Raw genomic sequence first — 15,116 nt, forward strand, 5'->3', positions numbered from 1 at the left:
TAAAGAACTAGTGTTTTCAGCCGGGGCTAGCATCATTGTTGGGGTTCTTAAAGACCACGCTGCAGTAAAATCATATCAATGTCAATGTAATGTGTGTAATATAGCGTTATGTGGTCTTTTTTGGTAGTTTAACACAACTTAGACAGGGACTAATATAGATAATTAATGTAACACCCTTGGAGTCATCTTGTGTTGTAAGTGACTTCTATCATCTAACATTTTTCCAACATTACCTCTGAGTTTTACTGGAGGACATTTCGAAATGCAGGAGTTTTAGTTCATGTATACTTCTAACATTGTGGTAATTATACTTAAGGTAAAGGACAGTGCTGATAATCTTTCCTCCACCACTGCTGTAGAGATGTCACGTTGAGTGAAAGACTGAAGGAGGACCAAAGTGCAGATTTTTAAATAACTTTTTTTTAAATAAACTTTGTTTACTGATTTTCACATAGAAAAACAATCATTTCTGAGGTCAAAGGTGGTCACATTTTCTGATTATTTAGGAACAAACAAATACACAGGCAACATACAAAATGCAAAGTAACAAATAGCCCTCCCACCCAACACATACCCCCTCCAGATTAAATAATTAGAGCTTCAAAAGTGCAAAATATAAGACAAGTAAATTAATAAAAAAAATGATAAAGACAACAATTTAAACATATTAAGACACATTGTGGCAATGCTCAGTCCAAAGTTATATGACAAGCTGAGCTGTCAGTATAAGATAGAAAAGGATTCCATGTTTTTTCATTGGCTTTATCGCCTAATTTTTTCCGGTTTAAGAAAATAAAAGCACTCCCTTAATCCAGTTTGAGGTAGGTGGGACAGAAGATTTCCATTTTAACAGTATCAGCCTCCTGGCCAGTAAAGTGGTAAACGTTATCAAGTCCTTCTTGGCTGAAGAAAAATTAGACTGAGGGGGTGACACACCAAACAAAAGAGTAGAAGTATTAGGGACCAGTCCTTTTCCAAGTTACCTCAGACAATGTGCTGAACACATCTAAAGAGGGACAGCTCCAGAAAATTAAAATGAAAAGGTTTAATTAAACGAAAGAACAAAGGGCACAGACAAAACTACTGAAAGGTCTAAAAAAGTAAATCCAAAAAGTTCAAATTCACACAGAACACAAGAAAGACAAAGATACCCAGGACAGGGGACACAGAGCAACTAAATACAAAGAGTAATCAACGCAGGTGTGGAACACAGGACACAGGTGGAACAAATCAGGTTAATCAAAAAGGGAGGGAAACACACAAGAGCAGGAAGTAAAACTACACTGGAAACACACGGGGGAAAGAACTACAAAATAAAATGTGAAATAAGACTAAACTAAGAAACACAAGAAAACACAACAGAAGACATGGATCACTAAACACAAGGAAGACAAAAGGATAACTTATCACAGAACAGGGGGAGGAATAAAGGCATGAAACACAAGGTAAAAACTAAACTAAAGATCAACTCATGACAAGAGAGCTGTCTCACAACTGCAAGCTGCAAGGTTATCTTTACTTCTGTTGAAAGGACAATGTTCAAATGAGTCAGTGTTTGACACTCAGAGGGGTCAGAAACTTAAAGAATAAAACAATTTAAAAAACTGAAATGATGGTTTTATTATCCTATTTCATATTCATAACAAAAAAGTGTGTTTTTGTGTTTCATTATGTATTGTATTTTAATTATTCATTAATTGCTACAATATAAACACAAATTAAGGATTTGATTTGCCAAAGTGGAGTACTGGTTTTCATTGAGTTTATACTAAATATGAGAGCACAGGGTGCTATCCTACCTGACAAAGGGCTGTAACATGGTGCAAATATTGGAACTATGTATAAGACCCCACAGTAGCTGTGCTCAACCTAGAAGGTTCATACACTCATCTCGTCATACACTCATCTCCCTGAAAACGGTTTGACAAGGGGTTCAAAAAATTTTCAGCCCGTGCCCCCAAAATATAGGTGCCAAAGACTCTCAACCCCGATGTGGCTTCATTTAGCTGGTCTGCAGAAAATTAGCCTACAAGCATGTTGCGGTGTTTCCTGTGCTGTTATGAATTAACCTCATCTCGCAGCAAAGAAAGATAGAAAACTCATTACATTTTCTATTTTCAAGGTTTTATTTAAAATTTAGCTATATTTGGCGATATCTTTTACTATAATGGGTAAAATATACTATTTATATATAACTTAAAAAAAAACATTCTGGAAGACATCCCACAACCCCCCATTAGTGTCTCTCGACCCCCCAGAGGATCCCGACCCACAATTTTGGAACCCCTGTGTTAGGCATAGACATCAATGATGATTACCACATATAAATAGAACATTTCTGCAAAATAAATTACCAGTATATTATATAATTTATTAACTTAACTTCTATATTAGAGTCTGTCTCTTGTGAATAACATAATAATGGAAGTTTTTCAACCAGTCACTACAAGTAGATGTGATGTTTGCAGAAAGGTATAGCCCACAACAAACCTGTCTTCCTTTTAAGGAGAAACAATCCAGCTTGATTATGATTAGAAAATTAGGCCCAACATGTTGGCTTCATTGTATAAATATGAAATAACTTTTAAAATCTGTATAACCAGTACAACTGACATTCAGAGAGAGCATGCAAACATTATCAAATATTTCATGAATGAAGTCATGAGGTCAATATTTAACTTGGGGGAACAGATTTATCAGCAGATAATAAATATTAAAAAGAACGTATAGCAGCATGTCACTGTCAGACCACTCAGTTATTTGAAACATTAATTCCGTGTATGATAGGCAGCATGTTTTATTGTAAATATATATATATATATATACCATATTTTATGGAATGGTGTTCTTCCAAATTAATATACCTCACAGTACTTGGGTGAATGCTCCTGAAAATGTGTATAATAAATACATTTTAGAGTATGTTTGGGAATAAAACGACAAAAATTTAAGTAATTTTTGTTCTTATTCTCAAAGCGCAACAAGCTGATTCCCAGGGGAGGCGCGGCCAAAGAGAAAAAGAGAAATATGAATTATGACCCGCCCTCTGAGCAGCGCAGACTGACTGACACTCGGAGGAATCCTGCAGAAGAGACACAGAAGAAAAGTGCGAGGACACAATCATGCGCTGGAAAAGTGAAGTTAAAGTAGAGTGCTGCATTGTAAGCGAGGACGAAACTGGATCTGTGTTGTCCAACGATGAGGTAAGGGCATAACATTTAGACGGACACATACTTTGTTCTCCCAGCAGGTTGTGGTGTGTGAGTCGCTGTACGGATTAAATACTCGTCATAATTGCTTTGCCAATTAAATGAGAGTGGGCTTCAGTCTGTCATTAAAGCCGGCCTTCAACGTGCTGACAGCTCAGTATTTTCACAATTTGAAGAAATGTCGAAGAAAATTACCCCTCCCTGAATTCTGCAATTAAAACTCAAGTAGTTAATGAGACCTCTTCACCTTTTGCTTGTCCCGGTTAGCCGTTTGTGGCAAACTTAGCCTTTTTAATTGCTGTTATTAAAAAAATCAATCCCCCTTTTCGCTGAGACCTCGCGCTGTGCTTTTTGATTGACACGTGAAATTGGCTTGTTGGGGTTTTAACCGCAGCACGCGCGCGAGCTGCTGAATCACAAATGCAGATCTGAAGAACATAATGCACATAGGATAAGTATTAGTTCAAGTGTTGTCTGTTTTTGTAAGTAATGACTATCCCTCTCTTTTAAATGTCATTTTGGAAATCGCCGTCGTTGTCATGGTGAAAGGTGAAAGGCATGATATTTATGGGATGGTTCAGGGGGCATTTAAGGCAGCTGCTGCAGTCTGACACAGAGACATCCTCTTCCCGACACAGCTTCTCGTCATGTGTGAGGACTGCAAAGGAGAAGGAGAGCTTCTAGGAAAGTGCGCTGAAGACAGGAGAGACATAATGGTAGGAAACATGTGGCTTACACTTTATTTGTTCGCAAAAACAAGTGGATGATTTGCCTTACCGGCTGCCGTAGTTTTAAATATTTGTGGCAATGAAACAAAATTAGAAAACTTTTAATTATTCTGCTGCATATTCTTCAAACTATCTTAAACAATATCAGTTCAATGTGGGTGCATGGGTCCTTTCTTAACATGAAAGAAACTTTATTTTGACGTCTTTTCAAAATTGGACAAAACAACTCCAGACAGCTGCTGGCATTAATGGCTGTCAATCTGCTTCATTGCCAATAATATTTAAAAGCTGTTTAAAATAGTTGCGGAATTGTTTGTTTTTATTTTTTATATTATGTTGCTGACAGCAGCAGCAGGTGAGCTGAGTTCTAACATGTTATGTAACCCATGTTGGATGCTGCTGGAGGTATGTACTGTAGGTAGGCCTAATTTTCTAACCGCAGGTCTGATGCCTTCAGGGTGCTCCGGTGGAAGTTCTGGATGAAGACGCGTCTTCGCTGCAGACGATGACGTCTGTACCTCTGCTGGGCAGGGCTGTGTGCGCGAGCTGCAACGAGGAGATAGTGGATAAATATTTATTAAAGGTAAAAAGAAACAGAACTTGAAGAGTTTGAATTTTATTTTATTTTGTTTTGTTTTATTTGTTGGTAGTTTGGATTTCCGTGTTTTTTAGGGTCACACTTGAACAGGCCTCTTTGCAGATGACTGACTTTAACTAACTTCTCTGCAGGTAAACGACCTGTGCTGGCACGTGCGCTGTCTGTCCTGCAGCGTGTGCCAGGCTTCACTTGGCAGCAGTGCGAGCTGTTACATCAAAGAAAAAGAGGTTTTCTGTAAACTGGATTACTTTCGGTATGTGTATCGATTATTACAACGACCATTAGACAAATGTAATTATTTTGAATCAAGCAAAAATATCGAAATGACAATAATAACGATAATAACAACTGAGTGGGTTTGAAGGGGCTCCTGCTTTAACTTTTTAATGATTTAAATTAATTTTATTGTCAAAAAAGAAGCATTTTTATTCAGTCATCATAAGCTAAAACGGCTTTTAAATCGCTCATTCAACACGCTTCTTGAAAGAAAGAAAGAAAGAAAGAAAGAAAGAAAGAAAGAAAGAAAGATAGATAGATAGAAAGAAAGAAGGAAAGGAAAGGAAGAATAGAATTACCTTTATTTGTCATTGTCAGGTGTACAATGAAATTAGAAGCGCTGCTCCTGACGGTGCATGCATAAATACAAATAAAATAAAAACAGGGTGAAAATATGTATAAAAGACAATATAAATACTGTAAAATATAAAACAAATGTCGAATATATTTAGGTGAGGAGAAGAGGTATTTGGATTTAGGATATTGCACATTTTATGAAAAGATTTCACAGTTCGAAAGAAAGAAAGAAAGAAAGAAAGAAAGAAAGAAAGAAAGAAAGAAAGAAAGAAAGAAAGAAAGAAAGAAAGAAAAGAACTGCAGCATTTCATTTCCCTCGATCTAATCCGGGTGTCTGCTTTGCTCCTCCTGACCTCCACCTGCAGAAGATACGGCACCTGGTGCGCGTGCTGCGGTCGGAACATCCACTCCACAGACTGGGTGCGCCGAGCCAAAGGCAACGTGTACCACCTGGCCTGCTTCGCCTGCTTCTCCTGCAAGAGGCAGCTGTCCACCGGGGAGGAGTTCGCGCTGGTGGAGGAGAAGGTGCTGTGCAGGGTGCACTACGACTGCATGCTGGACAATCTGAAGCGGGCAGTGGAGAAAGGTGAGCCTCATCGAGTCGCCCATGCGACAGGGAAGAGGAAAAGATAACACGGTTTGAAGGGTAAAGATATTTTTCAAAGGCCATAACAGCATGTTAGATTAAGTAAGATTGATTCAAACTTTTTCCTGCAGATTTTTTTTTTCACATTAAAAGACTACATTTCCACTAAAAAGTAAAGTAATTGCAAGGTTAAATAATAATTAATGATAAAACAAGTTGCTTCTTTTGTTTCCAAATAGTGAAAAAAAGTGTGATATGTTGTTTTTATCCTGATATTGTTGATCATAAATCATTAGGCCAAAAAATCATTAATAATGTATAGGTTTTTCTCAAATGTGTTTGGCTGGGGATACATTTGATTGATGCATGCTGCTATTTTCATTGAATAAGTGTAAATATGGTATAAATATAGTATTTTAAATAGGCTACCTAATATTTGTAATTCTGTGCTGATAATTTCTAGATGTGTTAATTTAATAATCTGCTTTTGTTGTAGGAAACAGTGTAAACATGGAGGGGGCTGTGCCCACGGAACAGGAGATCAACCAGCCCAAACCCTCCAAGAGAGCGAGGACCAGCTTCACTGCTGACCAGTTGCAGGTTCGCCTCCATTAATACATATAGATGGAAAAAAGGATAAATCATTCTACTGGATTCAACTGGATTTATTTACCTGCTCCACTAAAATGCTATCATAATTTGCATTTTTTTTAAAGATTCAGCTGTACCAAGGTCAATTCTTAATTTCTAACAAAAGAAAGACACATATAACTTTTTTTTTCTGATGATCCGTGCACTGGGAAATATTTGATGGTTTTATGAGGATCTTCAAATCATAATTTTGAACTGTTTTTCTGAGCTTAATGAAATAACATTATAATGATCATGCCCAGTGACTATAATTTAACATTAGAAAACTAACAAGTTACACTTATAATAAATCAACATTATTAATTCAATCTGATTAAGTCATTTTTATCTATATAAATTTGACAACCTTTGTTTTAAAAAACAAGAGTTATAGCAGCAGTGCCTTATGAATTATAATTTGATAAACTAGTATTACTTCTGTGATTTATGTCTGAACATGCAGGTGATGCAGGCTCAATTTGCTCAGGACAACAATCCAGATGCTCAGACGCTGCAGAAACTAGCCGAGCAGACGGGCCTCAGCCGGAGAGTCATTCAGGTGAGTGAGAGCAGGCTGCGTGATGAGAAGCTGTAGGAACTGAAATACAGTATGATGCTGATGCTGAGCGAGAAAAGACAAATTAGCTGGTAGAACATATATTTTGCATAATACACATTTTCCGGCAACAGTCATATAATATAAACTATAAAAGTTATAATAAACCTTCCATTTACTACAATGCAGAAATTATGCAATATTCAATATGTTAATGGTAAATTCAGTTGTCGGGGAAAAAAAATGTATTGTTTTTACAGTGGCTGTGTTGCGTGCTAAGTTTGTTTTATGTAATCCTGAGTAAGTCAATATGTTTCTATGCATTATGGCCAAATTCTGCCTCCAGGACAATAAAGTACAACTGATCATATTTAGTTCTGTTATTTGGTCACAACACAAGCTGGAAAATGTGTATCCTGCTGTTTTGACCTCAGGTGAAAATAGATGCTATGTTCAAGTTTTGGATTCTCAAAATAATGAATACTGAATTAATGCAACATTATACGCTTGTCTTCGTAATGAGATTAAAAAAAAAAACACTGTAAAGAAAATAAATGTAGTCTGTTCTTAATTTAGTGTACATTTTTTTGTGCTGTTGCCTCTCTAATGTAGTCTAAACTGTTTGTCCTGTTGACCCAGGTGTGGTTCCAGAACTGTCGAGCACGCCACAAGAAGCACGTGAGCCCCAACCACAACTCCAGCACCCCCATGACCTCACTGCAGCCCAGCCGCCTGTCCCAGCCCACGCCGACCCCAGAGGAGCTGCAATACACCGCATATGGAGGCCCGGAGGGTTCAATGCTCTCTGCACTGCACTCCTTCATAGATAGTGAGAATCAGCTTTTACAGAACCTCTACTATGTTCAGAGTGTTTGAAAAGTTACAACGCTTCACTTGTTTGCTAAAAATATTCCATCAATATTTTTAGTGGTAGGCTTTCAAAGGAGCTTAGAGAGACACTTTAAGGGTGATCAAAATAAAAGACTGGCCTTGGACACATTTTCAAACCATGATTGTTAATAATCCGCCTTTCTATATTGCTGTAATCTGCAAAAATATTTATCAAACAGTTCCAATATTTTTGACTTTTACTGATATTTAACAATAATTAAAATATTTCTTATGTTGTAATATAATTCATGGACTCTGTAATAACCCTGGTTTTCCGTGTCCCTGCAGTACACTCCCCTCAATCCATGTTTCAACCGCTGCTGCCAGCCCACGCCATGACCTCTCTGCCCGTGTCACACACTTGAGCTGCTCACACACGCACACGCCCTCACCAGCGATCATCCACTATTAGCAGCTGCAGTACTCAGAACGCCGCGCTTAATATAATTTCATCTAAAGCAAACCACTAAACCTCTTCTTTCCTTAAACTGACAGTATTTCAGTCCATGTTGATATTCTTTAACTCCTCTCTTGACGATCATTTACAGTCCTAAATGTACTGTACTGTGGAAATTGAAAGGTTTCTGTGTACCTCATAGGATTGTGACACATGCCATCATAGATTTCTATTTGTTTTGTGTAGTTGGTGACACAGTTTGACCGTGCTACTTTTAAGTGAAAGCCAACAGGACCCAAATATGTCAGCTCGTTATGAAGGTGAACTTGAAATTGTTTGTATAGCAGTGTTTGAATATTTGCAATTTAATTTATTTATTGTATTTGATGTCTGTTTTGGAAATAAATGTCTACTTTCATTAACCCTGGGGTTGAAGTTTCACAGAATAATCCGATTCAATGACAGCTGAGTAGAGACCTCAGTTTGTACGGAAGAAAGCGCATCATAGAAAATCAGTTTATTGTTAAAAATAGAAAAAACACTTCTATATTTAAATGATGAACACACAGGTAATGTATTGTTAAAATCACAACACGTACTGTATAAATAAAAGTATATCACAGAGATACAAACTGTCAGCTCAGCACAAATGAGACACAATAAAAAACAGTTTGGGATTCATGGACGGGTTAGAGCACTAACTCTTCACAGTTTGACTTTTAAGAGTTTGTGGGAAGAAATCTGACGCACATAGAGAAGTTTTACTTGTGTCTACTTGTTGACTGTGGTTGACCAAAAGAATCTACACATGGGGGGGTGAGGGAGGCGTATAAAAACCACAGTTTTTACTCTGCTTATCAGATCTTAGGTATTCACCCACAGGAACGCTAAACCTGAACTTCATACAAACAAAGATAGAAAACACAAAAAACACTTTAAGGTTATTTATTCTCAAAATATCAATGACAATATGCCACATTGAGCACTACATGCACCATTCCCTATCCACACATACACACACACACACACACACACACACACACACACACACACACACACACACACACACACACACACACACACACACACACACACACACACACACACACACGCAGAATTGTTTTGCTTCTATTGAATAGTTACACGTCTGGGCATGTTGAGCTCAAACGGGGTACGAGGTGTGCGAGTCTGGCAGTGCTGTCACTCCGAGGCACCATGAGGGCAGCTTCTCAGGCTCCACAAACACAACACAGAGACTCGCAAGTATGAGTCACGTCTCTCCCATCTAAAAGTGAGCATCATTCCTGGTGATGCATGAAGCTATTTTAGAAAAGGAAAACATCAGCACTATTTTGAATTTGGTGAAATAAAAGAAGACAGTATGTCACAGCTACCTAACCGACAACACAATGACATCCAAACTGAATCATTTAAAATGGCTGGATCTGAAACTGCATCTCACATTTCACTGGATCACTCATCATCAACAATCACTGACCTGCGATCAGTATGGATTCTTTGTTTGATGCAAGAGTAGTACTCCAATGGAAGAGTAATATATCTTAAGATAGAATAATAAAATAAACCTCTTTAATAAAAAGATTGTGCTTTACTAATACCTTCATCCCTCATAAACACAAAGGGAGGCCGGCCCCATTCAGGGTCCAAAGTGACGAGTTAACAAACTAGCTTCATAACTCCTGCAAACAATGTTAAACAGAGGACACTCTCTTGTTCAACACTAACAATGTTAAACACGTTTTTTTCATGAGAAACACTCAAACAGCTGCCAATCACATACACATTGTTCTGTCATTGGTTACATTGCATTGCCTGAAAAAGAAAGCATGCTTCATTACACACTGCTGACTATTTAATGATCACCGGTGAGTACAATCTAAAGAAAAGCACCCTAAAAGTTAACCTGGTGGCTGCGAGCTGCAATTAGTCACACAATAGGGCAATTCCAATAATAGTGCTCTAGCACTCGGATTAGCTTTCCCATTATGTCGTTGACCACTAAGTATGAAAACACTGCACACAATGCTTTAAGTATGTTTCTCAATGTGAGATAATTTGGGTCAAAAACTGCAGAAAAACAATCCGGAGATAAGCTCACATTTGTCCGTTTCAGGGACAAACTTCACTAAATCAGCAGTGCATTCACAACCCAGCAATAGTACACAGAGGATTTGTTGAAATGAATGGCACCATCAAGTGGTGAAAACTGGCAACTGCAACACAAATACAAAAACAGCTCGTGTTCACCACATCAAGAAAGAAAGAAATCTATTGTTCCAAAAAGAACAGAGTATTTAGTTTGACTGTGGCTGTAAAATATACATATATGTTTAAAACATAACTCAGTTATATATAACTGTAACTTTAAAAAAGGTGGTGTGACTTTGCACACCTTCATATGCAACCCCTTGGTAGCCTTAAATTCCAGATAACCATCAAAATCATTAGTTAAGATGTTTTTAAATCAAATTATTATTGTTGATTATCTTCACTTTTTCTATTATAGTGCACATTTACAACTTGTGACCACTTCAAATATATTTGGCACAAAGGTCTGTACCACGCTTTGGTTCAAGTTCTTCAGTCTCCTCCCTCTCACAGCTTTCTCGCATCTCTATTTCTTTCTTGGTCTCTTGACGTTATGCTTGTCAAGGATGTTCCGCAGGCTTCTGTTCATGTAGAAGGGCTTCTGAGACGAGCCGTCGTTCACCTCCAGGTCCATCACTAGGGGGCAGCATTAGCAAGAAAGTTAGACAGACAGAATCACAATAAACAATAATATTCAACTTCTTGAATTTCTAAATTAAAACCAGAACTTTGAAAATGCAGTGGACAATAATTAAATCATTTTATGTTTATTCCAAAAAATGATTCACATTTCATTGGATTTCATTGATAAAAAAAATTCTCCTATACAAAAAGAACACTGAATAACCTCCAGAGAGATGTGTGTATTATACTTAGTATTAAAACAGCACTACATCTGAACCATCCAATAAAAAAATTACCAAAAATGGCTTTGACATCCTTTTATAAACTGTATTTCAAAAGGTTCCTGGTGTTAGGTCTAAAACCACAGAAGAAGAGGAACATCTTTTTGTATTTTTTTGTTACACAACTAGGCACATAAACTAGTGGCTGCATTCAGAAGTTTCCTGAAAAACTGTCAGGTTCTTTTCCAAGTTTAAGCAAAAACTCTAAAGCGTCCTTAGAAGTCTTGACCTCCCACAAAGTCTCTGTCTGGGTTACAGTACGTCGTTGACCATAATGGAAACTTTGAAATGATTGTGATGTTTTTTTGTTTTTTTTTAAAAGATGTAAAATAAGAGAAAGCTTTTGCTAAGTGCAGATTTACACACCATTTTTGGACCTGTGTGTTTGTGTTAGTATAAATACGGTGGATCAAAGCAACCTATAAAACCAATGGTAAACATCAACAGCCAGCAAAGTAATCATGCTAGACAGAGGAAATAAATCACATGGTTCTTTTCCCATATGTGAAAGTGCATACACTTTTACACTAGAAGACCAAAGTGCGACAAGAGGGTGCCCTGTAAGTCCAACACTGTTTCAAAGTGTTGCTTATGCCTTTTGTCCATCAGTGGCATCTGTACATTTGAAGGTCCTCATGTTTGTTGGGGTATATTTCTCAGCCTGTGCCTCTGTCCTGCATGTTTTCACGTTCCCTCTCTGTAAGGCAGAGGTCAGCAGAGAATACAGAAAAAAAAAATGAAAAGAAGCATGACAGAAGAAAAAAAAAGGCAAGTATCTGAGTTGGCTCGAGAGAGGAAGTAAACAGAGGTCTCTTTTTCTAGCCCCCCATGTCTTTTCCGTGAGAATCTGAAGTAAAAGCACGTCCGTTCATGTCCAGGTCATCCCTAACCAGGCCTGGATGCATCCAGTTTTGATGTGTAGCCCTACAGTACTCGCTTCCAAACGTCCAGACCCCGACACATACAGCAGATATGGAGAAGTGACTGAGAGAGTCAGAAGTTCAGTAAGAAGAAGGCTGTGCATTGCTCAGGAGGCAGCACCCTCCTCTCCTTTACGCAGGATTTTATGCAGGCCAGGAGACATGTAGTAGGGCCTGGAGGAAGAACCATCGTTCCTCTCCAGGTCTTCACCTGGGACCAGGTCCCAGCACAGGGAAGAGGAGGAGCAGGAAGAGCAGAGTGACAGCCGGAACAAAGAGAGGAAAGCAAAGACTTATTAGAGATTAATAATCAGAGAGGTCATGCAGGAGTTAAAAAGAGCTGAGTGAGCAGGAATCAGTCTCAGATGTCATTTAGAGACAGTTCTAAGGAGGGAGAGACAACCAAACTGCATACTTACAAAAGCACAGGAACAGTGTGTCCACACACATGGCATAGACGTTAAAGAAGCCATGTGCGATCATGTAGGATCCGAATATCACCGTCTGAAAGGAACAGGTGGAGTAGTCACGAGGCTGTTTGTGCAACAATTTGAAGAATAAAGATACATTTGAATAACACGTCTGAGTGTGGATAACATGTTTAGTGTTCGGGGCGATTAGTCCAAAGTCAGAATACACACATCACTCTTCCTCAGAAAGGCCTTGGTTGTCACTGCTGCCTTGAGTGTTTATTGGGGCGGCTGTGGTTCAGTGGTAGAGTCAATTGTCCCTCAAATGGAAGGTCAGGGGTCCTGCTGTCCACATGCCAGAGTGTCCTTGAGCAAGACACTCAACCCCAAACTGTTTGCAGTGGCTATGTCATTGGTGTGTGAAGGGGATTAGTTAACACCATAGACCAGGGGTTCCTGAAGTGTGGGTCAGGACCCCCTGGGGGGTCGCGAGACACCAATGGGGGGGTTGCGGGATGTCTTCCAGAATTTTTACTTATTTTTAAGAAATCTAAATTTGCTTATTTTACCCATTATTGAAAAAATACAAAAAATTTAGTTACATTTGAAATAAAACCATGCAAATCAGTACATTCCATTAGTTTTCTGCCTTTCTTTGTTGCCAGATGACTCCTAAAGTTCAGGTTAGCGAACGGCTAATTAATAGAAGGATCAGTAGCAGTTGATTCATTCACAGCAGCACAGGAAACACAGCCACGTGTGCATGCAGGTAAAGAAATTTTGAAGCATGAAGTAACATTTAACCACTTCGAGGGACAGTGGGGGTCACAAGTCTTTGGCACCTATATTTTGGGGGTCGCGGGCTGAAAAGTTCGGGAACCCCTGTCATAGACTGTATAAATAATGGACGTAGTATCCGTGACGTTACGCATCTGTTCCTGAGCGCTGAAGCTAATCGTCAGCGGGTGCCATATTGTAAATGCTGAACACAACCAAACATCATCCGAGCTAGTGTGAGGTAATGAAGTGGGACTTTAGCCTTTTCGCTAACAGCTACAGGGTGCCCGCCTGTCAATCAAGTCAGCCATGTCCTTATTTGGGCAAAACTTGTTATGTTAATATCTTCTGAACTGTCGCTTTATAAAAAAATTCACCCCTGTACAGTGTGTGCCAATAGAGAAGTTAGCTCTTCAGATCTAAACTGTTGTTTGAACCAGGCTGTAAACATGTTTATTAATGCTGTAAAGATCTTTTTTTTTTAATGGGTGTGTACGCGTTGTCCAGTGTTTCTGCAGCCAGCCTCAAGCTGACGCTCCATGAACTATAGTTTTTAGCACTACCGCACGGGTTTCATATTTTAAGACCGGAGGCTGCTGCTTGGTTAGTACTGATGGGTGCTTCACATAGCAGCCTCTGCCATCAGTGTATGAATGTGACATGTAATGTAAAGGCACTTTGAGTGGTCAGAAGAAAAGACAAAGTACTTTATGAACACTGTCCATTTTAAATATTCTTCAGTTTAATCTCTTACCAGAAGTGGGACCCAGTAGTAGTTGAGAGACGGTACCTCCTCTTGAATGACGGGTATTTTCCGGGTGAAGAAGAAAAATGCAAGAACACCTGGAAAACAAAAAGAGGGACCAAGTCATGCAACACTATCTACCACTATGCCAATTATGTATTTTTGTTCTGTAAGGGTATCAAAGATTAATCAGATGTATGTATAATTCAAGATCTCACATTTTGAATAGCATGCAAGTCACCCTAAAATTGAATACAAGACATTTCATGTTTTTAAAGGCCAGCAGACATCCTGTGCAACCAGAAAACTTCTAGTGTCATTATCTTAACATTCAGGAGGATATATCTAACATCAGCCCACACACAGCACATGATATGAAACTCACCAACACTTCCTGAAATAAGCAGTTTTCCCAAGAAGAGCAGAAAGTCTGTCACCTTGTCCAGGACAGCCACCCTGCAAAAAAAAAAAACACCAGTGAAGGAGAATGGAAAACATAATGCCATGCAGTGAGACACGGACTAGAGAGAGATCAATGAAAGCACACACACCACTCAATAAATGATGGCGGAGAAAGGGAAAGAAGGTCTTACCGAATCACATTCCTCATCAGGAGGAAGAAAGCGTCCTTGGAAGAGGTGCAGAAGTTCTTTCCATATATTGCTATCTGTGATGGGAAAAAAAGCAGAACTTCTAAAAATGGTAGCAGGCAATCAAGGTACAAATCAGTCAAACTTGGTGCAAACTCACCATGATGTACGCATTTCTGTTTATAAACCTGATGAAATGTTCCAGGCACCAGAAGCAGCATTTCAGGCAACAAAGCAGGAATCGAGCGCATCCGTTCTGAGAACCTAAAAAAGGATTGTCAATCATCAACATCCCATTTGGAATAGTCATTCAAATGGTTCAGAATGAGGTGATTCTTTTTTTTTATTACAGGACTGACCTTTCAGCTTGTGATCCAAGTACTCGAGGACAATTCGGATCAGCTGCACCACGGCAAGGATCAGAGAACCAAAGGCGAGAGAACCTGTGTGGTAACTATGGAAAGGTGGAAAAGGATACTTGAGCGTTAGATG

At 38.8% G+C, this 15,116-nt stretch overlaps 2 protein-coding genes across 4 annotated transcripts in view; one reads left to right on the plus strand and one right to left on the minus strand.

Moving 5' to 3' along the window:
• The first annotated feature begins 1,332 nt into the window (after positions 1-1,332).
• LOC117828013 (LIM/homeobox protein Lhx8) lies at positions 1,333-8,590 on the plus strand. Of its 3 annotated transcripts, none has more exons than XM_034704961.1 (10): positions 1,333-1,445; positions 2,977-3,203; positions 3,848-3,925; positions 4,395-4,520; positions 4,667-4,788; positions 5,474-5,694; positions 6,191-6,294; positions 6,788-6,883; positions 7,520-7,709; positions 8,060-8,590. In XM_034704961.1, the coding sequence occupies exons 2-10, from the start codon at positions 3,123-3,125 to the stop codon at positions 8,134-8,136; spliced, it is 1,095 nt and encodes a 364-aa protein (XP_034560852.1). In that variant the 5' UTR covers positions 1,333-1,445; positions 2,977-3,122; the 3' UTR covers positions 8,137-8,590. The 3 variants fall into 3 exon arrangements, with proteins under 3 accessions (XP_034560852.1, XP_034560863.1, XP_034560872.1); XM_034704972.1 differs by having other exon boundaries at positions 5,477-5,694; XM_034704981.1 differs by lacking the exons at positions 1,333-1,445; positions 2,977-3,203 and adding an exon at positions 3,630-3,758.
• A 127-nt stretch (positions 8,591-8,717) lies between these two features.
• slc44a5b (solute carrier family 44 member 5b) overlaps positions 8,718-15,116 on the minus strand; it is a 51,058-nt gene continuing 44,659 nt past the window's right edge. The window contains exons 16-22 of the mRNA XM_034704949.1: positions 14,984-15,078; positions 14,785-14,888; positions 14,628-14,701; positions 14,420-14,490; positions 14,044-14,132; positions 12,522-12,606; positions 8,718-10,913 (exon numbers count right to left, since the gene is read on the minus strand). Coding sequence (XP_034560840.1) covers positions 10,804-10,913; positions 12,522-12,606; positions 14,044-14,132; positions 14,420-14,490; positions 14,628-14,701; positions 14,785-14,888; positions 14,984-15,078 — 628 coding nt within the window. The 3' untranslated portion in view covers positions 8,718-10,803. The remainder of the gene's footprint in view (positions 10,914-12,521; positions 12,607-14,043; positions 14,133-14,419; positions 14,491-14,627; positions 14,702-14,784; positions 14,889-14,983; positions 15,079-15,116) is intronic.

This window comes from Notolabrus celidotus, chromosome 2 (genome assembly GCF_009762535.1).
Source record: "Notolabrus celidotus isolate fNotCel1 chromosome 2, fNotCel1.pri, whole genome shotgun sequence".
NCBI lineage: Eukaryota > Metazoa > Chordata > Actinopteri > Labriformes > Labridae > Notolabrus > Notolabrus celidotus.